Source organism: Numenius arquata, chromosome 2, assembly GCF_964106895.1.
Source record: "Numenius arquata chromosome 2, bNumArq3.hap1.1, whole genome shotgun sequence".
NCBI classification, from domain to species: Eukaryota; Metazoa; Chordata; class Aves; order Charadriiformes; family Scolopacidae; genus Numenius; species Numenius arquata.
The window spans coordinates 23,164,353-23,184,606 of record NC_133577.1 but is presented as its reverse complement, the minus strand read 5'-3'; the positions used below and the strand labels follow the sequence as shown (position 1 = coordinate 23,184,606).

Below are 20,254 nucleotides of genomic sequence, written 5' to 3'. Positions count from 1 at the left end.
AATCACAGATGAATACAGTGGGAAATATTAATACAACTCAGTGAAAAGCACACAAGACATCTCTTTCCTGCCACAACTAAACAGCTGATTGCATGCAAACTAATTGGCATTTGATATATAATATATAGCAAAAGGCAGCTTTGAACAGAAACAATGGATACGTAAAAGGACAGTACAACATGTACTGTAACATTAGAGCTAAATCTGGTAATTTTTTTTTTTTTCCAACAGCAAATCTCTTATTTTAACATGTTTATGCAGGTGACAGTTCTCAATAGCAACACGGCATCACAGATCGATATACTGCATGCAGCCATATTGAAATATTGTGCCAATGAGCCATGCTACATAGATTAACAAAAGGCAAATGTGAGAAAAGAAAGCATCCAGTGCATGGAAAGCCTTCAAAGCATACGGTGCACCTTATTTGCAAAGAAAGCAGCTTTGCGTAAACATCTGCTCTTAGGCATTATCTTGTGCTCCTGTTTGGTTTACAGCAGTATTTCTCAAATTCCAGGGAACAGCCCCCTTGAGAGTTGCAAAAGGCCCAGGGGACTCCTCCTGAAGGACAGGAGAGTGCAAAGCAGGCTGTTAAATCTTGTCTGGAAGTGTTTGTCTTAGGAAGGGAACAGCTAAATGCCTTTAATTGCTGGACACAGCTCAGTGTCCATAAACACTTGTAGCCAGTAATTACAGATCATTCCGATTTCACTCCCCCAGAGAAACTGAGCTGCTGCCAACTTAATAGTGGCATAAAGACAGATGATGCAAAAAGGGAGGCCACGCTTTCACAAAGTTTAAGAAACACTGATTTACAGGAATGCATGACTACTTCAGAAGCCAAAAGGCTACAACAAATCCTCTACTATAGAGTCTAAACACACATGCGCGTGCTCTCCTCATTCTTTTTTTTTTTAATTAAAAAAATTGCAGCTATCAGTGTCTTGCTGTTCCTCTTTACTGTAACTACCATAGATTGTTTCTAATTCTCAACACGATGATGTGCAGCCAGGCTGTCTTGTCCCAATTAACAAGAAAGATTTAGCAAGAGACGCTGTAGCTAAGTCTCATTACTGTTAGGCGATACGCAGTTGCGTTCTGAGCTTCCTACTGTGCCACACTTAAGATTATAAGTAGTACCAACTAAATAACACCTAGTGAAAATAAAATGATCCAAGTATGGTTTGTGTGGCAGCAGTTTTTGGGTTTTCTTTTTTTATTTGGAGTTGGTTTCACTTGCTTTCTGCCTTATGAAATTGAGAAAGCTCTTGTTTTTCTTTCACTTCAGATCTTGATGAATCGATTATTTATAAAGCTCAGCACAACCTGGGCCAAATTCTGCTTATGCTCACAAGGGCAAAAGCAGAGCATTCATGTACAGCCCCCTAAGACAATATGGTCATCAGTGCAGTTTAGGCCCTGCTAACTTCTCCTCCAGCATCCAGGTGGGATGTGGAAGAGGAAATTGAATTCAGCTGCTCCCTTCTGACCATTCCTGGCAGATTGCACCTCTCCTCCCACCACCGTGCTCATGAAGTGCTTCATTACAATTGAAGGATGGAGGCCATACAGGTAGGTAGAGAGCCCTTACTAACAGCCACCAGCCCCATTTCTGCCTTGGGGGCTTTTGCATGGCAGTCTAAGATAAACCATCATCCGTGCATCACATCCTAAACCCTGCCTTGCGTGGGGGCAGGGCAAACAAGCTGCTGCAGAAAGCACTAAAAACTTTCCCCTGTTCAGTTAGACTCACTTAGGCCTCCAGTTTTCACATCTTTAACTTGTTTGAATTAATTTCCATCAAAAACAAGTAACTAACTCCAGTAGTCCCAATCAACTTAAAGTATTCTACGTATCCAACTCAGGCACACTGAACCGGACTGGGAAACAGCTGCACAAATCCTTCCAGCGGCAAGCTGCTGCAGCTGCTGAGTGCGGAGCGAGGCCCAGCACCACCACCTTCCCCCAGCACCACATCTGTAAGACTCTACCATCTCCATGGCCTCCGGTACCGCACCCGGAGATAATGCAGCTGCCTCACAGTTCCTCACCTGGTTCAGGCCACCAGCCCCTGGAGCACAACTCCTTGTGGACAGCAGCGTGACAGGAAGCCCAGCCTTTTGCTGCACAGGGGAACTGCCAGGAAAGGCGCGTCCTGTCTCCTTTGTCGAGGTACAGCGCACAAGCAGGGAGGAACAGGAGTCGAGAGACAATTAAAAAATCAGTTCCTTTTCACAGCCACATCTTAGTTTTTATTTTGCCTTAAAGTTGTTACTGTAGCATAGTGGGTTGAAAAAAATGAGGAATGACCGTTAATATTTATAGAGACAAAAAAATAAATGGAAGATGACAGCACAAACTCCCCCATGTTACATTTCTCCATAATTTTGCTGAGAGTCTGTTGTTATAAGACTACTGCTGTATGCAGTGGTTTCAAATATGGGCCAGTCCTACAGAATAATCAGACATAAGGGTTAGAAATGAAACCTGGAACTAGATATAAGGTTGCATTGATAAAGCACATCTTAGACACCCCCCCCCCATATTTGCATGAGGTAGACCCGATGACTCTGGACATGACAGAAGATGCATTTAAAGCTCTGATGCACACAAAGCTAACAAATAGGTACCTCACCTTTACACGGGGCCTAACTTCAACAGTAAGCTGCTCAGAACAGCCTTGCACAGCACCAAAAGGCAGCCAAGTCCTTAGGAGTGCTACTCTCAGCACCACTGCCTACAGACACATAAAGACTCTACCCATACTTTTATTCCTGGAAGACCTAAGTGGCTCGATACAGAACCTTACACATGAGGTGCTACAGAGATGGAAGATGGAGGTACCTGTGACACCTCAGGAACCCCACTAGTTGGGCAGTTTTGGGCTCTGAATGAAAAGCAGACCCAACTTTCACTGCTGTGGCAGTTGGCTGTGGCACTGGTGACAGATTTCACAGTGCATAATGCCGTTGTTAAAACTTGGCCCTGAAGTTGCTCAGGCTAAAGAGTTTGCCTACACTACACGTCTGATCTCTTACCACAGCTGTGGTGCAGGAAGGATGGCCACCACCAACACAAAACACTTTTATATGCAGTTCCATTTTGAGTCAGTTTTGAAGAGTCAGGTGCTGTGCTTCAGTTTTTCCAGAGCTGCAGAGGCCACAGCAGGAGCTGAAGGCAGAAGCCCGCCCGATGCTCGTTCAGCCAGCCCAGAACGTTCTTGCTTCTGTATCCTGAGAGCAGTGACACCCTTGTCTCACTAGCAGGCTGGACGTATCGTTTGAGGAAATCAAGCACTCAATCCACAAGAGCATTTGGTACATGATGTTCTTTCATAGAAATGTCAGAAGGGATGAAAAGATGGAGGCCCTATCTGCTCCCCCAGCTTAACCCCAGAAAACATCACCGTTGCTGAAAAGAAACACCAGGAGTGATTTTATCCACATCGGCTCAGTGAGGCTCTCACAACCAGAGAGGAACACATACAGTACAGAAGGAGGATAATGAGTATATGGTAAAATAAGCACAAACAGTACTTCAGCCCTTGCATTAAACGTGGGATACTTACACCCTCTCCCATTTTGTTTTCCTAAACTTTCTTTTCACTAATAGGCTCTTGTTTACATCATGCAGTAAAAGCCAGGTGCTACACTCCTAAGGGTGAAGCACGGTCTGAAAATCTGGTAAAGATTTTTAGTAACATTTTACCAAAGCCAATCCCAGGCTGGTGAACTGCTCCCATTCCTCAGGTAGGCTGGCGAGCCCCCAGCCTGGCCCTCAGCCCACCTGTTTCCCACCACAGCAAGCAAGTAGGAAACAGTGACGGACGCCGCGTACAAAGGTTGTTTCCATTCATCTCAAAATACAAATGCTGGAGTTCCTGCTGCTCCCTCCATTGGAAGTGTCATACAAACTTCTGTTGCAAGGAACCGGAGTTCTCATCAAAAAGTCTCACCTCATTCCCAGAGACAGAAAATCTTGGCATTCACTGCATTTAACACAAATGTTAACAAAAAGAACTTTGCAGCGTCAGTCTTTTCCCCTCTCAACAATATGGCCAGGTATTCTTAATATCTATGAATTACATTCTGAAACCATTCAGCTTTTAGGAGTCTCTGCGATGTCATCCACAGCTTTTTTTAAAAGCTATTTATTAGAATAAAGCAAGAAATGTCATCTGCATTTGGCTCCAACCCACCTACTGACCACTCTGCTCTTGCTGGGGAATTTAAGTTAAAGATGAGCTGAATTTTGTGCACTTCATTTTAGAAGATCAGAATTACCAGTGAAATTCTCCAGCATGTAATAATCATCTTCTCATCAATGCGTATTTTTTAACTACCCAATTATTGCCATATTTAGATTACTCCCTGGATTGGGACTGGTATTTAATTACAGTGTTTCACCAGTGCTTGTACATCCTTAAATCCGCAAGACAGACACACTACTTATAATTAACTTTGCAGTAGGTCCAGTGTTAAAGACTCAGCTCTCTCTTTCAGCCTTCTCAGAGTTTTACAAGTCAAAATCGTCTAATGCATGATAAATAATGCAGGCCCTGTTTATTCCACGCTGTGCGCAATTTTATGTTGGAATTACAAGCCTCCTTGCCAAAAACATCCTCAATTCTCGGGCTTCGGAGAGTAATTGGGACCTCATATTCTCCCCTTTTTTGCACCAATTAAAACCTGCAGGTGCACTAATGTTGTCATCTGGAATCTTGCTGGTACATCATGAGGTTATTTTCACCAAATGTGTGCTATTAGTAAAATCGGCCCATCAGGGGATTTGTGAACGCTGTTTGTTGTTACAGTGCTCTCGAGGCCTTCCAAATATTTTACTAGTGCAAGACCAGAAAATAAATTTTTACCTCTAAAGTAAACACAGGGTGTCATAAAAACTAACTTCAGTTGGAAATACTACTTTCTCACTCACTTGATGTCTATTTGAAACAGGTGAATCATTTCTTCAGGACTGTCTCAGATTTAAAGGCCAGCCATAACTGTTAAGGTCATCTCGGATCTCCTGCTGAACACAGATCACAAAGTTTCTCTTTATTTCTCTTGAAAAGCACTCTGTAGCTCAGAGAGAAGATGGGCTTAAAGAAAGAACAACAAATTAAAGACTCGCCAATCTTGAGACAGGTAGCAGAAAGCAAGAGCCACTAACATCGGTAGCAAAAATACCCTTTGATTTAAAAGGGCTGATACTTCTCAGTTCCAGTGAAAGAAAAATGCACCTCCATTTTGGAAGTTTTTCCAGTCACTAACTACCCTCACTACTAAAGGTCTTCCTTGCACCATGAAACAATGGCTTTCAAGCACCATAAGCACACTGGTCAAAAGTTTCCCCAAACTTGTTATGATTCTTTTTCCTTTTTTTCCAGTCTATTAAATGACAGGACTATAGTAGGCATCACGGCATTATATGCAGGGCAACATATCTACTCTTATGAGGAATAGATACCACTTAAAAGCAATGAAACTCCCAACAATACTGACTGAACTGGAATTTGGAAAACTGAACTCTGCCATCACTCCTGAAGTAACTCCCCTCCCCAGACTCTAGAGAGAAGTGTCAAATATCTCTATTTTATTTAGCTTTCAAGGTCAGTCCCCATTTAAGACTCGGCTACAGAATGGTTGCGTAAAGGATCGTCAGGGTACAAGGCCATGGCATCCTTTAACTGCCTGCTGTTTCCAGGGCACCTGGAAAAATGCCTCTCCCCATCCAGCCCCCTACAGCTTTGGGTGTCAGTTTTACAGAAATAAATAACTCAAATGATATTTGAAAATGCTTTTAGTTTGCTCATTTTAACAGTTGTTGAACTGAACAAAAAACAAAATAAGAAATGACTGAATTCTTAACAGCTTTTTACAGCCAGCGATGACTATAAATCACACAATGAATGAGTGTGCACCTGGGAGGGAATTCTGTTCTCACAACATGCAAAACTGATTAAGTGGTAGCACTTTTCCTGAACACATTTGCACACCTCATAGGGAAACACATTGTCTAATACTCTCAAACACTTCTTATTTCACCATCAACCACGTACAGAATCGAATAAGGAAAAAAAAAACAACGAAACAAAAAATACCACTAAACATAACATTGTAAAACCCATATAGACAAATGCAGTGTTAAGTCAATCCTGACTTAATAAACTCTGCGTGAAAAACATAAGTCAAGATTTGATTGAACTTCATGAACTTGAAGATTTTTATATGTGTATATATTTTTTGAAGGGGGTGCGAGGCAGGATTGCCATCAGAAACTTGAAAATAAACCCAAAATGCAGCCCTCTTATCCACTAGTGTCTGGGCCACTTAGGAGAGGTTACAGTTGGTTATTTTTCTTCCTGAAGTGGAATTCTGTAAATGTCACTTGGGACTAAAGGAAATTTCCTTGAAATTCTAGATAACCCCCTTCTTACACTGCAGCTGGGGATAGGGGTGTCTGGGGGTAGGGAGAGAGCATCTGCTTATTCCTTCTACCTCGTGACCCGTTAGCCCCCACGCTGAGACACACCTGGGCACACCTACACTGGGTCACCGACAGCAAAAATACTTCTACGTAAACCAGGCAGAGCACACAGACATTTTGGGCAGGGTTCTGCTCTGTTACACCAGGGCTAGATGCCAGATAGATACTGCATTGCTTTCTGGGCAGAACAGTCCACACCACACTCTGACAGACTAATATCTCAAACAGATTTGACAGTTAATTGCTTTTCCATGGTGCAACTAGGATCAGAGTAGACCATCTAACTTTCAAACACCCAGATTAGAACCGCACGGTAACTACGCAGCTGTCCAATTTTTTTTCATAGATTAGCTTGTGAACTGAATATACAAGAATCCTGCCCTCTCATTTTCACATTTTAGAGTACTACCAGCTTTACCTTGCTTACCCTGAAGGCTGCAGGAAAGCCTCCAGGGGCTAAAGCAGGAAGGACAGACTCAAAAACATCCGCAAAATGTTGTAATGTTTTGTTAAAATAAAAGCTTTAGCATTTACAGGCAAGAAAAGGTCTTCATTTTCTGCAAGATTCCACAGCTGCCAAGATGTCTTGCAAAATGCTGTTTCTGTTTTCCTTACTCACCTAGAGAAAGAGAAATTAAAACGGATGTAATTTGATGAATAACTTCTGTATCAGTGTTTACTTCAAAAATAAACAAAGCAGAAATTCAAATGCATTTCTTTCTCAGTGGAGGAATGTTGAGTGTCAAACACCTGCCGCCTTCTGCTACCGAGAACACAGTGAGCTAAACCCACAAACCTGCATATGTAATTGAATATTCAGTGATCTTTTTGATCTAATTACCCATGGTATTTTGCAGTATTATTCAGGGCTTGAATAACTAACAAGAATCACTCGAAGAACCAGCATGTACTTTTGTCATTACTAGAAATCCTTTTCAATTACCAAATATAATTTTCCTACTATAAAGTGGAGTTCTTATGCCTTCAGTACTTCAAAGGATTGTATTTATTAGGATGACAGACCTAGTCAAAAACATCTGCAATGATAAAAATTACAACAGGCTTAGCAGCACAATTCTGTATTCTGAGAAAGCTTAGCATTGCAGGACAGAAACACCTTCACGAAGAAGTAAGACTACTTGAAAAAGCTGGGGAGCTTTTATAGCGCACTGACGTATGCCTTTGGTTGACCAGTCCATGGAAATACTGGATTTCAAGACTAGTGCATGTGAAAATCCACATAGCCCAGTGTCCTGTCTTTTGCTGGGCCCATCTGCATTGCAGCTCGTGCAGATTACTGTAAACTGCCAAGCGAACGCCAGCACTTGCTGGTCAGCTCAGTTCCCAGGTGCAGCAAAGACAGAGCACAGAGCTGGAGGGGGGGCAAGGAAGATAGGGGGGTGTAAATTACTCCTTCTTGAGAGACTGGGTCCTGATAGAGAGCCCAGCGACCCACAGCACCATGCATTACTAACTCAGACGAAACCTGGGGAGATGGCTGGGGTGGTGAAAGAGTTAAGAAGCAATTGTGAAGTGTCAGCAAAAGCCGCATTTTAAAAAGCCTAAGAAATTTCCCCCACTGTTCAGATCCCTGCAGAGAGGGCAGGAAGAAATCAGACAAAGACAGATGAGCCAAAAAAAAAAAAGGACGTCCATATTTTTAACAAAGTTTGAGAAACGCTGTTTGACAAGGAAGGAGACACCACACTATGCATGGCATAAAACTCTCCACCAGCAAGGTTTCACTGCATTCCCTGTAGCTGCATTTAAGAGCTGAGCACAAGGGCTTGTATCCCTTCCAGTACTACAGTCAATACTGAACAGGAGAAAGTATTACTAATATTATTATTATTTTTAAATAAGTGACATTCCTACCTAAAGAATTTGGCCCTAAATGTCTCGGGCTATTTAGTCACAGTCATCCTATTCAAATGCTGGAAGCCAACAATGCAAAACCTAGAGACAGTGGTCTCAACTACACCACTTGAACTCAAGAGAGCAGATCAACGTGGGACTGATGAAAAAGTGACATGAAAAAAAAAGAAGAGGAATGAAAGGGAAGATCTGCCTGAAAGTGGTGTTGTTTATAGAGTATCATTCCAGGCCTATTATAAGATAAACAGAAAACCCCACAATAATAAAGAGAGCAAGACAACAAAGAATAGAATTGCTCTTCAGTAAGGCTATTGAAAGACCCCAAGGTAAACAAGGTACAGAGCACAGATCAGCCAAACTCTAAATCTCACAGCAAGTGCCCTGATATCCTGACTTTCAAAGGACCTTCTGAACATTTAATAGCTCTTCCCACTGTCTCACAGCCAACAAAAACAATACTACATTTTATCTATCCCTGTTCTATACCTACATCCCAGAAGTCCAGTGAGAGCAGCAGAGAGAAAGTGCCAAGCGCTGGGAAATTTTCACAACTGTTTTTACAAAGGCTAGTTGATAGATATAAGTCTCCTCTTAAGATCTGGAGACATTCTGTGCAGGCAGCTTTCCCAGAGAGAACTAATCTCCCAGTATCTGTACTGAATGTATAAACAGATGGGTAGATTTTTAGACAGCGAGTTGAAAATAACTGTAGACGCTGCTTACACTAGGTAATTTGGAGGAAACTACCACCTAGAATCCAAGCAAGCAACAGCAGAGGACAAAAGCTTTCTTCCCCTAATTGTTAATGTACTGTCAAGGAAACCCCTGTCGTACAGTCTGTTTAAATGGAACCTTTTCTTCTTCTGATTCATTTAACTATTTATTTTCTGTCTTAAAAGGCATATGCAACCTCACTTCACTAATGGTTTCATGGAAAAAAAACTAATAGATGGGAAAATGGGAGAAAATGAATATGTGCCAGCTGCTAAGGATAATCTGATCCTATTTATGACACTGTGTCTGCAAAACTACACAGGCCTGGGCAGTACAAAAAGAGCCTCTGTAGTTTCACTGGAAAGTTTCGTTCTCAGGAAACTGGAATTGGGCAACAATGGAAAGAAATGTGTTAAATATCAGAGCTCCTATCGCGAAGTGCTCTAAACATAATAAATTCAACATTTGGGACCAAATCCTCAACTGGTTTTAGGGCATCTGGGCCCATTTGCACCAACTGAATATGCTTTCAAGACAGAAGGGACTGTAAACCTCCAAACAGCTGTCTCTGTGCACTTAGCGTCCAACATCAGAACAGTCCTTCTGACGCTAAAGAGAAGGATGAGAAAACTCTGCTGAGTAACTTGTATGCAGCCCAACTCCATATTAAGTGACAAAGCAGGCAGAACTTTTTTGGAAGGTAGCCACCTACTTCTGCACACTTCCAGGCACCATAAAAGTTAGTAAGAAATTACTGACCATGAGCTATTAGGGCACTCCAGGTTCTCCCCATACCACAGCCCTTGGAGAGCATAGTTGGGGATCCAGTATTTACTTCAGCCAGTAACACCTCTGACTCCCCACGGGCAGGGTCTGTTCCTACTCATGCACACGTTTTAACTAGCTGGGAAAGAGCATGTAGTGTGTCACTGGAGCAAGCGAGACAGATGCTCTCCTGCACAACACTTCAGCATAGCAGGTCTCCGCCACCTGGGAACTATTGCAGTCCCTCACACATTTCACACCCATGCTTTTGGCTAACGGATTCACCAGAGAACCCTATTTAAACAAAAAAACCTGCACATCCTAATCTCAGCAGCATAAACAGGATGGCTCACTTTTTTTAGTAAAGATTTTTTTAGCTAGGGAAAACATCGCACCACTGAAATTTACAGGAAGCTGCCTGTAGTCAGTACTTGAGAGAAAGATGTATCGGCAGCCTGATACAGCCAACAACCCAGGGCTGAGTGGGACGTGCCCTCAGAACATCACCTGATAAAAAGAGACAGCGGAAGCCTCAAAAGCTTCCTTGAAAAGCCAAATGCTGTTTTCTAGCGCTTTGTTTCCTCCCCTGAGAGGACCAAATCTACATTCTTGCCTTGCCATAACTGCAGCCTAAGCACTGAATGTCCGTTACTTTCAGCGAGGCATTCTCCATTCCCTCTTCCCCTGTCCCACCACTGTAAAGCAGGTCATATAAAATTCACATTCACGTGCATCCCTGTTCAGTAGCTTGACAACTAACACATCAACTTGTCACTGGGAAACCTGGGGGTTTATCTCTGAAAGGAATGGCAGGAGTTGAATGCTTATGTGAGGAAAGGAATCTTCTCTTGTCTTGGCTCCTAGGATTGCTTCAGCACTTAATTAAACAGGCATTTAATTTAAAAAACAGAAATTGAAGATGCTGATGGGACCACCAACTAAAAAAAAGCTGAGGAACTTTTTTGAGCACTGCAGTCTTATTAATCTCATTTTGAAGAGGAAAAAAGAAGATGGAGGCGTTGCTTTCTCTGCAGTAATTAAGATCATTCAGTATAGTGTTTTTTCCTTCCTCGTTCACTTGGATGAAAACAAGAAAGCATTCTCACTGCATGAGAAGGCATCAGACGTGCACCTGATAAAGAACAGGCTGCAAGAATATACTGCTCTACAGCATATAAACATCCCTGGCATTACAGGGGTAAAGTCCCACTTACTGAATTTATAATTTCTAGAGATGTGCAGTTCAGTTTTGGATCTATAGCTTTATTCTCTACTACAAATAGCACACACTGAGCAGAAAAATAAGTCAAAGGAGCAGGAGCTGCATTTAGCTCGTTTCTGTGAAGCATCCAGGACACTTACAGATGTTAAGGAAACCTAACACAGGTGTTCCTGTGAACAGACTATGTTTTGAAGTGGTAAGTGTTTGAGAACCTCCCTGTAACTGATCAGAAATGCACTTTGAGGCTTTAATATTCTGCGAATTACGTCTGTAAAAATAACATAATGAATTCCAAAATTGGTTCACTGACTCCAGAGAAAGCACACTCCATTTACAAGTGTCTTTCTTCTAGAAATCATTTCTGCAAACTCCACTGCTGCCTTTTTTTTCTTGAATACGATTACTGGTAATATTTCTGCAAGCCAGTCTGAAAAAAATTGTTTTAAAATCTGACTGTACTATAAAAGATTTAACTCTTAGGAATAATGAATACTTATATGGCAATAATACTACAGCAAGAAAACCTTTTAAAACAACTATATCGTTACTTCTACAGCCTCTCACAAGCAAAGCCAGCTGTGTGAGACTGCTACAGTAACTGCCAACTGTGATTTTTTTTTTAATAAGGTGAACACCTGCCCATTAAGAATGAAATGGAAACTAAAAAACTTATTTTGTGCAGGCTACCCACAGCTATCAATTGGTAGCAACAGTTTTTAAACAGAACCAAATAGAAACCAGCAACCTAGAACAGAAGGCTCTTTAAGGATGTTTAATATTACTCACATTGAACACTTTAACATCTTTCCTACTTCTTATTTCTTCAACAAGATCCAGTGGCTTTCCCTTAGGTATAGGAATAGTTCCAAGTACCATGGTCCCTGAGCCAGTCAGCGTCTGCCGAACAGCTTGAATAAAAGCCTGGCTGAAGAGTTCCATTTTACCAATCTCATCTATGACGCAAATTTTTTTCTCTGCATCACTGCCATGGTTTACCTGTGGAAAAGTACATCAAGAGACTGTAAACAACACAGAACCAAGCAACCGAAATTTCTATGCTAACAAAAGAAATACCTCCAAAATAAATCAATTCAATTGTAATGCTGGGGAAAGTGGAAGAATCAAAGCTGCTACTGATAACTGACAGACTCATAAATCTATCACTTCCGTTCCAGCATGGATTTTTGCGAAGACTAGAATATATGTACAGCATGAATACTAACTACAATAGGAAATATCCATAATACCAGTTTTCCTTCAAAACAAAATTCTCACAATAGTCCCATATGAGCTATTTGACAAGAACTCCACTTAGCCCACTAGCAGCTCTCAATCAATCTGAGGGACACCATTTTTTCAAAACTTTACTTTTCCCATCAAACTGTACATTTAGAATAGATCAATACTCACACAACACAAGTATTTTAAAAAAAATGCATTAAATCTAGATTTGGAAGTTTGTCCTTTTGTAGCTGGGTCAAGGGAGGGTCAAAACTAGCACTTCTCACGGAACAACAAGCTTCTTCAAAGCTACCTCAATAACAAGCAAGCTGTTTCTAAGCCTCTCTCACATCAGAACAGTCATCTTCCATTTCTTTGTCGAGATATACCTTATTCTATAATCCCCCTCGATTATGGGACAGGCACCATAATAAAGACTAACCACATTTGAGGTTTGCTTACTGTGCCGAACAGTACCATGCTGCAGACTGGTGTAAGCAGCAGGGAAGCCTAGGAGACAACAAGGGTGATTGACACTGAGGGAAAAGCAACTCAGAAAGCAGAGGAACTATTCAACAGAAAAGGAAGTGCACTGCCTATCCTCTCCTGGTAAAAGGAACAGAGAACTGTACTCCATTATTTACAGAAGTGAGGAGGAAATCAATTCAAGTTAAAACATCACTGTAGATGCACAAATATACACCAATACCAGCCATATTATACAGAACCTAAAAAAAAAAGAAAAAAAAATTGAAATGTTTTCCCTTGTGAAGGCAAAGTATTTGCTTCCGGGAAAGTGGAAGAACTGTATAACACGCATCCTAAAACCTTTTCAAGCTAAGTCCCTGCTGAGTAGCTGTTTTATCTAAAATCCTTTCATAGATCAGTGAGCTAAAAAGCCAATAACAGTCACTCGGTCACACATTGAGAAACAGGGTGTTTTGTTTGAAAAAAATGCTCAGTCCTGCCTGGCAAAGTTTCCAGAAGCAGAGAGACCGTCCATTGTAGGATCTACCCCTGTTCTTACTGGAGTCAGCAAGATCCAAGCCTTAAGGCTCTTAAGAGCTGAAGCTGTCCTCAAGACCACCTTGGCACATGCCCACTCCTCGCTGCTCTCTGGTCAAACCAGACCATACCTATGAGTCTCCTGTTTCAGGTCTATGATCTTTCTCACTCTCCTCCTCTCCCATTTTGTGCCACCTACACACATGACCACATTCCCACAAAACCGATTAACAGCACTTTCAATGAGAACAGGGTCATGCACTGTCCGACCCTGCTGGCTGCTTTTCTTCTTTCCACTCTCCCGTAGTTGCAGAAAGCGAAATAACCAGAAAAATTCAACACTAACACCATTCTAGCAAGATCTCTCCTGGACTTCACTTTAATGCGGCAGTAAAATGATTCCAAGTACTGTGCTGGCTTAACGATGCCTTTTTTATTAAACTATCCTTCTATGTACTAACAGAATAAATCAATTTAGAGTGAAATTAAACATTAAAAAAAATTGTCCCATTTTATTCATATTTCCTTTCTCCCTTGCGCCTGTCTTTGCTTCCCTACTCTTAGACTTTAATGTTCCTTGACAAAAACAAGAATCGGATCCTCAATCGTGTATTTGCTCCTTGCACTTCCTTGTCTTTTTGTTCTTTCGAAGTTCATTAAGAAGTCCCTTCTTCCTTGGCTGCTTGAGCTTTGGCAGTGTAGAAAAATCACAATATGATTCTTTTTAGTAGTACAGCTCAGCAGCTACTGCACACTGTTTGTGATATGTTATTGCCGAAATCAGATCTGTTCTTGTCTAATTTTGGAGAGGGGGAAGGCTGGAGTGAGAGAGAGGAAGGAGAAGGAAAAAGGGAGATAATCACAATATCGCTTACACCAGTTGTAACAGAATGTTAGAAGAAGGATAGGAAAAAGATTGTGTGGAAAGCCTTTTCACAATCAGAGCACTCCTCGTGCAGCAGGCTAAATCCCAAATTATCAAACTGCTATTATCAGTGAAAACCTACCAGTCTCCAGGTACAGTGGTAATCAAAAATAACCACCGGATTCAAGAAACAAAAGCTTCTACTGAAAGATGGGAATCAAAGAAAGAGGGAATAAAAGGCTGCCAAGAAGAGGTGCACCAGCAAAAACGTTTTTCTTGGAGCCACTGATACCACTCAGTTCTGCGTGGTAAGCCACTCCTCCATTTTGTTTGCTTTTCAATATGCAAGATGGTGGCATGGAAAGAAACTTCCTCTCGGCTGTTTCTCAGGTCAAGGAGAGCCAGCTCATAGGATGATGTCAGATCAAGAATGAGAAGGAACTGCAATCTCTCAAACACCACAATAAGCACAAGAGAACAAGCCAAATTTTCCCCTCCAGCTTCCTGATCTTAAAGTCAATCAGAATCAGCAAAACCCAAGATACAGCCCATTTATTAATATCAAAAATTAGTGCTCTAGCAGGGCCTTCCAATAACGCTGATTACCATAAAGCATCCATTTTTCAGCAGCTTTCATAGAATACTCACGTTTCTCAGCATAGGTAGAACCAACTGCTCAAATGAAACAAGGTCTACAACATACTGTCCAACTCGATATTCACGTCTTGAAGTAGAAGAATCGGAACTAAATTTAAAAAAGAGGTATTTTAAATGCACAATTCCTTCTACGTAATGAGTTCAGTGAGAATTCACTGCAGTCATTTCAAGTAGATTTATCAGAATTTATCCTAGTAAGTCAAATCCCCTTAATTCCTCTAAGAAAACAACTCTGAACCATGCATTCATATTGCAGATAGCATACTTTAAGACAATAAATATACCATAAGCTACCGACACAACTACGTAAGCTCAAATTTGAAGACTGTACAGAAGGGTAATGGGATCCCAAAGCCAGCAGGTATATTTACACTGAAATTAAAACATGTCTGCAGTTCAGATCTTTGAATTTGGTAATGTGACACTACAGACAGCATCACAGCAGTGGCCCAAATCTCAGGGCTGCAAAACCCTTAAACAATCTCAGAAAAACACTCAAGATAGTTTGCGTGTGCCGCACCACAATATCCTAGGTGAACCTTCTTTATTAGCAGCATGCAAATTATTTAGTCAGATCAACTATGTCTGAATGAGGTGCCAACATCACACCTGGATCTAGACTAAGTTTTGCACAAAGTGTGAAAAGCTAAGTCTAGTGAAACAGGAGAGACTGTGAGCCCCTCTGCACTTCAGAGGCCCCACTCTTAGTGGGGCTCTGAAACCCTCTTTTTCTTAAAATTCACATGGGTTTTGTGGGCCATTCAGTGGCTCTTTAAAACAATGTTATATGCAACTTCCCTTTTCTTTTCCACTTCTGTCCCCATAAATTACCTGGTGGAAACAAAAACAACTTCCTACCTGCCTACAATAAGCTACTGACTGTATCCCAAAGAGACTCAGCCTCATGATAAAAGGGTCGGCAGTGCTTCCTCTCTATCTGGTGTAAAATAAGCAGCAAAAGAGAACACCCTTCACAGGCACACTTTCAATATTTCACTATGCAACACAGACACTGTCTATGTACCCTGTCAGCCAGGTCACACAGTCTCGTTCTTAAAGAACCTGACCATGAAAGCCATATGTGTGCTGGAAATCACCTTCTGGAGGAGCATTTAACATGCCGACAGACTGCAGCAGAAGCATAAAACTGTAGAGCTGTTAAAACCTCAGTACCTGACTCTAGATAAAGGTCCTCGTTTTCCAGACAAAGTGACAACATCAAATCCTGTTCTCCTGCCACCTTCTCTAACTTCCTCTGTGTAAAATCCATCAATGGGAATGCCCGAGGATTTTAGAACTTGAGTGGCTTTCTGGATTAAAGTAGTCTTTCCAACCCCTAAAAATAAAGAGGAAACAAAAAGGACACAGGATTAATCTTCTTCTCCACTAATAGCTCATTTTTAAACACCACAGTAATGATTCAGTTTAGCAGGAACATTCATTACTTTTTAAATTTGCAAATTGTTGGGTTTTTTAAATGGTAGGAAAGAGCAGAAGCACCTTTTAAGGTTCATTTTGTACAGACATTGAAATGTTTTATTAACCTTTAAGAGGCACGTCTACAGTGAAGTCACAACAGAATGGTAAAAATATCCCAGGCTACCACAAAATTTGTTTGCTTAGTGCACAGGCAGGCCACAAAGCTTGCCCCAGGGCAGATAAATACAGAAGAGCCATACTGTTACACCACTGATACCCGACCTAACTGGAAGACTAATGAATCTCCCTTTCTACCACTGCCATTCACTACTTTTTAAGAACAGAGCTGAGTTCATCCCCCTGTTAGATCATAAGGTCAAAATCGACTGCTATTACCAGGAGCCTAACTGGTACAGAGGACACACTACTTCTATTGATGTCCTAGAAATCGGAAGCATTCAGTGCCCCTCAGATATCAGGTCCTACATCACAAAAAGTATTTCCAACAACAGAAATATGCTTCTTACTGTCATTGAAGCAAGAGAGGTTTTGACTAGATACAGGGAAAAGCTTGATCGAGGACAATCAAGCCCTGGAGCAGGATGCCCAGAGAGGCTGCACGGCCTTCACATCCCTTGAGATTTTCAAGACTGACTGGATAAATCCTTGAGCAACCTGGTCTGGCCTCATAGCTGACCTTCCTTTACACCTCCTGAAGTCCCTTCTCAAATTATTTGTCCTGTGATCCTATAATCCATTTTCTTACCCTAAGACAGATCCTTAAAACCCTCACCACCTGATGTCTCCTAGCACAGTTTGATGTACTTTCTACAACGTGAACATTGGCCACGTTCCAGACATCCTCTCAGTACCCACAAAGGAGCTATTTCTTCTCCTTTGCCATTGTACAAGTACATCCCTTGACAATCTCCTTTTAAGCTCAACTTTATTGCCTCTCACAAAATTTACTGTTATCACTTCATTTTTAATCACTGTTGTCAAAAAATCAGAAGATAGAAAATAACCTGCAGAATAAACCCTTAAATTCCTAGAGACAAGGAATATAGACCAAACGTGAAATGCCTAAAGATGCCAACAGAAATAAATTCAACATACATATACCAAATTCCTTCCTTAGATTTTAAGCACATTTAGAAACTACTTTCTTAACAGTCAATATCAACGGCAAAATATTCTGTAGCTTCAAGGGCATCTAGTCAAACTATTAAGCAAACTTTTCAAAACTGAAGCCAAGGGGATTCCTGGCATTTAAACAATAAAATGACAAATGTGGCACCATCAATATCTACCATCTTTCCAGGGCCTTGTCTCTATAAGTGAATTTATACTAATTTGGCTAAGTAGATTTGCTATCTCTAATTTGGTTACCTTCATTCAGTAAATTTCCAAAGAAAGCTAAGTCAAACTCAAAGTAAGTTTAAGAAAGCTTAAACTTATACATTTAGCTAATCAAAAGAGTATACTCAATTTCAGCTAAATGAACAGAGACAAGGCCTAAGCAGGCTGAACCTCTGCATCTCCTGGAGGGCTGCCTTCATTTGGTGGATGGAAAGACAGAATGAAGTCTGTGGAAGGTATTGCTATCTCAGCCTAGCAGTAGCATTTTAAACTAACTCCAGACAAGACAGGTATCTGCAAAAGGTTTCCAAAAAAAAAGAAAATTACTCCCAGTTTTACTTCCAGACCACAAACAAAAGCTTTGCAAATGCAATAACTGGTTTATTTCTTTATCAACCTTATAGTTTGATGCTAATACTCTACACCACTCTACCTCCACAATAATCAGACTCCCCTACCATGATAAACTACTCCATTGCTTCAATCATGGCCTGCCCATCTGGGTTACCAATTATTACCTATAACTGAACATTACTTTGGTTGGAAGCGCTAAATCACTACAATTAAGTTACAGAAAAGACGAGCGCTCAGAAATTAGTAATGGCTGCAGTTTAACTGAAGCAGGATTTGTTGTCCAGGAGGTTGTTTCCCCCCCAGTATTGAACTGCAGAGCAGGAGCCAGGGACAAAGCAGCAGCATCTGGAAAAGTACATGACATAGAACTGGACAGAGAGCTCAAAGGGACCTTCATTAGCAACAGATTAATGAAGACAGCAGCTCTGGCCTCAACAGGGGACACTCGGGGAGGGGAGCAGCTACAGGCCTGGACGCCGGCAGCCGCGGTCACCTCGCAGGCAGCCGCCGCGCCCGGCTGCGGCAGAAGGCGCTCCTGGGGCTCCCTCAGGCCCTGGGCCGGCGCTGGGGCCCGCCACCGGCTGCCCTTCCCTGGTCCGAAGCACTTCACGGCTCCGTCGGCCCCGCGCAGGGCGGCTGCCTAGGCCAGCCCGGGCCGGGCCCCTGCAGCCGCACCGCCTCCCCTCGCTCCACTCCCCAGGCTCCTCCTGCCTCCGTTACCTGGGGGTCCCGTGAGGAAAACGTGCTTGGACATGGCGGGGGACCGCGCTCCGCCCTCTCCCCCACCCGCCGCGGCCCGGCTGGCGGAAGCGCGACACCGCCCCCTCGCTCCGCCCCTGCCCCGGTGGCCCTTCCCCGCACCGGCCCCGCACCAGCCCCGCCTTCTGTCCGCGGGGAAGCGCGGAGTTCTGCTGCCGCTGCTGGCACCCCTCGTAGCGGCGCCCCGGGAGGTGCCCCCCCGCGAAGCCCTGCTCCGGCGGTGCCTGACATGGCGGCTCTCGCGGCCTCGCATCGCAGCGGCCGACGCGCCATTGGAATTGGCCCGGTCCCGAAAGCGTGTCGGGCGGTGGCAGCTGAGGGGAGCCCAGCCTCTCCCGTGGCAACGCCTGAGCGGGGATGACTCTAAAGGCGCCCCGGGCAGGCGGTATCTGGCGACGGGCCGATGTTCTTCCCGCCCCGGCGGCCAGAGGGCTCGGGCGGTGGCCGCCGAGGGACGGGGGCCCTTCCCGGCCTGTGGCGGCCTCGGCGGCGCGGCCCAGGGTTGGGCTGCTGCCGTGATATTTCCCAGAAGATGGACATTATTTAAGGTTAGGGGAGAGGGGAAAGAAACAATTTTCATAAATGTGGGTCAGCATTTCTTTGTCCAGTCGGCTTGACCTATTTTAATTTCTGAATATGTTAAGAAAGCTCTCCCTGGAGTTTTTCACTTGTTTCCATAAACAATGTGCTCCAGAATGCAGCAAGCCAGTCAAAAGGCAAACAGGTTGTTCAATACCTGGGTGCAGACAGCAAATGTAACTAGGGGATTAATATACTGCCAGGGGTTGTTACAAATCTGAGTGAATTGTGTCATAAATGGAAAGGTTTGGCAGGTTTAACAAAGACACTGACACGTCTGTCCGCATCCCAATGCGCCTGTGGTCTCCTTATTTGTTTAGACTCGGGCAATGGAGTGTTGTAAGAGATCAGGGAAAAGGATTTTTGAGTGGAGGGCTGCACAGGCAGAAGTCTGGGTGAGGCAGTGGCCTGGCACCCCGGCGTGTTGATCCCTGCCTGGCCATAACACCAAAATGGTTACCCAGAAATACTGAGCTTTGACAGGGATACATCCTGGTTGTTGCTTGCGTCAGCTAGAATGGTTCTCTTCAGGTTCAGCACACTTCTGTCTGGCTTCCGTCTTCAGTAATTTCACAAGGATTTAAAGGTTTTTCATCATTTTCACAAAGATAATTAGTATCTTTTTCAGCCAGATGAATTGTGTGGATCAGCAGGTAGAGTGTAGTTCACAATAGACAGATATTCCCATAAATTTAACAAAATGTTTTTGATGTGTACATCGCATGTGGCCAGTCTTCCTTGGATTAGCAGGATGAAGAGCAACACTCTAGCGATTCTGCATCTTTAAATATACAATACTTTCAGGTCAGCTAGGAGCAGGGTCTGTGTAGGACAGTGGATCATCGAAAAGAGTGATGGATGCAATCAGCTGTTATATTGCATAGTAAGAGTGCCTTGTACCCCTGCACTCCTGGCTTCTGAGGAAAGCAAAAATCTTCTTTAATCTCTAGTTATGCTCCAGTTAAGGGTCAGTA

At 42.8% G+C, this 20,254-nt stretch overlaps 1 protein-coding gene across 2 annotated transcripts; it reads right to left on the bottom strand.

Moving 5' to 3' along the window:
* Nucleotides 1-2,234: 2,234 nt before the first annotated feature.
* NTPCR (nucleoside-triphosphatase, cancer-related) lies at nucleotides 2,235-18,768 on the bottom strand. Of its 2 annotated transcripts, XM_074168359.1 has the most exons (5): nucleotides 18,663-18,768; nucleotides 15,984-16,146; nucleotides 14,802-14,898; nucleotides 11,849-12,058; nucleotides 2,235-7,105 (listed from the first exon to the last, which is right to left on the bottom strand). In XM_074168359.1, exons 1-5 carry the CDS (start codon nucleotides 18,694-18,696, stop codon nucleotides 7,037-7,039), a joined length of 573 nt encoding a protein of 190 aa, XP_074024460.1. In that variant the 5' UTR covers nucleotides 18,697-18,768; the 3' UTR covers nucleotides 2,235-7,036. The 2 variants fall into 2 exon arrangements, with proteins under 2 accessions (XP_074024460.1, XP_074024461.1); XM_074168360.1 differs by lacking the exon at nucleotides 11,849-12,058 and having other exon boundaries at nucleotides 7,037-7,105; nucleotides 18,663-18,696.
* Nucleotides 18,769-20,254: the final 1,486 nt, after the last annotated feature.

Bases quoted from the DNA above. Each gene is read 5' to 3' on its own strand.
- NTPCR (XM_074168359.1), bottom strand. From the start codon at position 18,696: ATGTCCAAGCACGTTTTCCTCACGGGACCCCCAG. The intron at 16,147-18,662 runs GTAACGGAGGCA...CTTTATTTTTAG, and splicing joins TTTCCTCACGGGACCCCCAG to GGGTTGGAAAGACTACTTTA. The intron at 12,059-14,801 runs GTGAGTATTCTA...ACTTTTCCACAG, and splicing joins TTCTACCTATGCTGAGAAAC to GTAAACCATGGCAGTGATGC.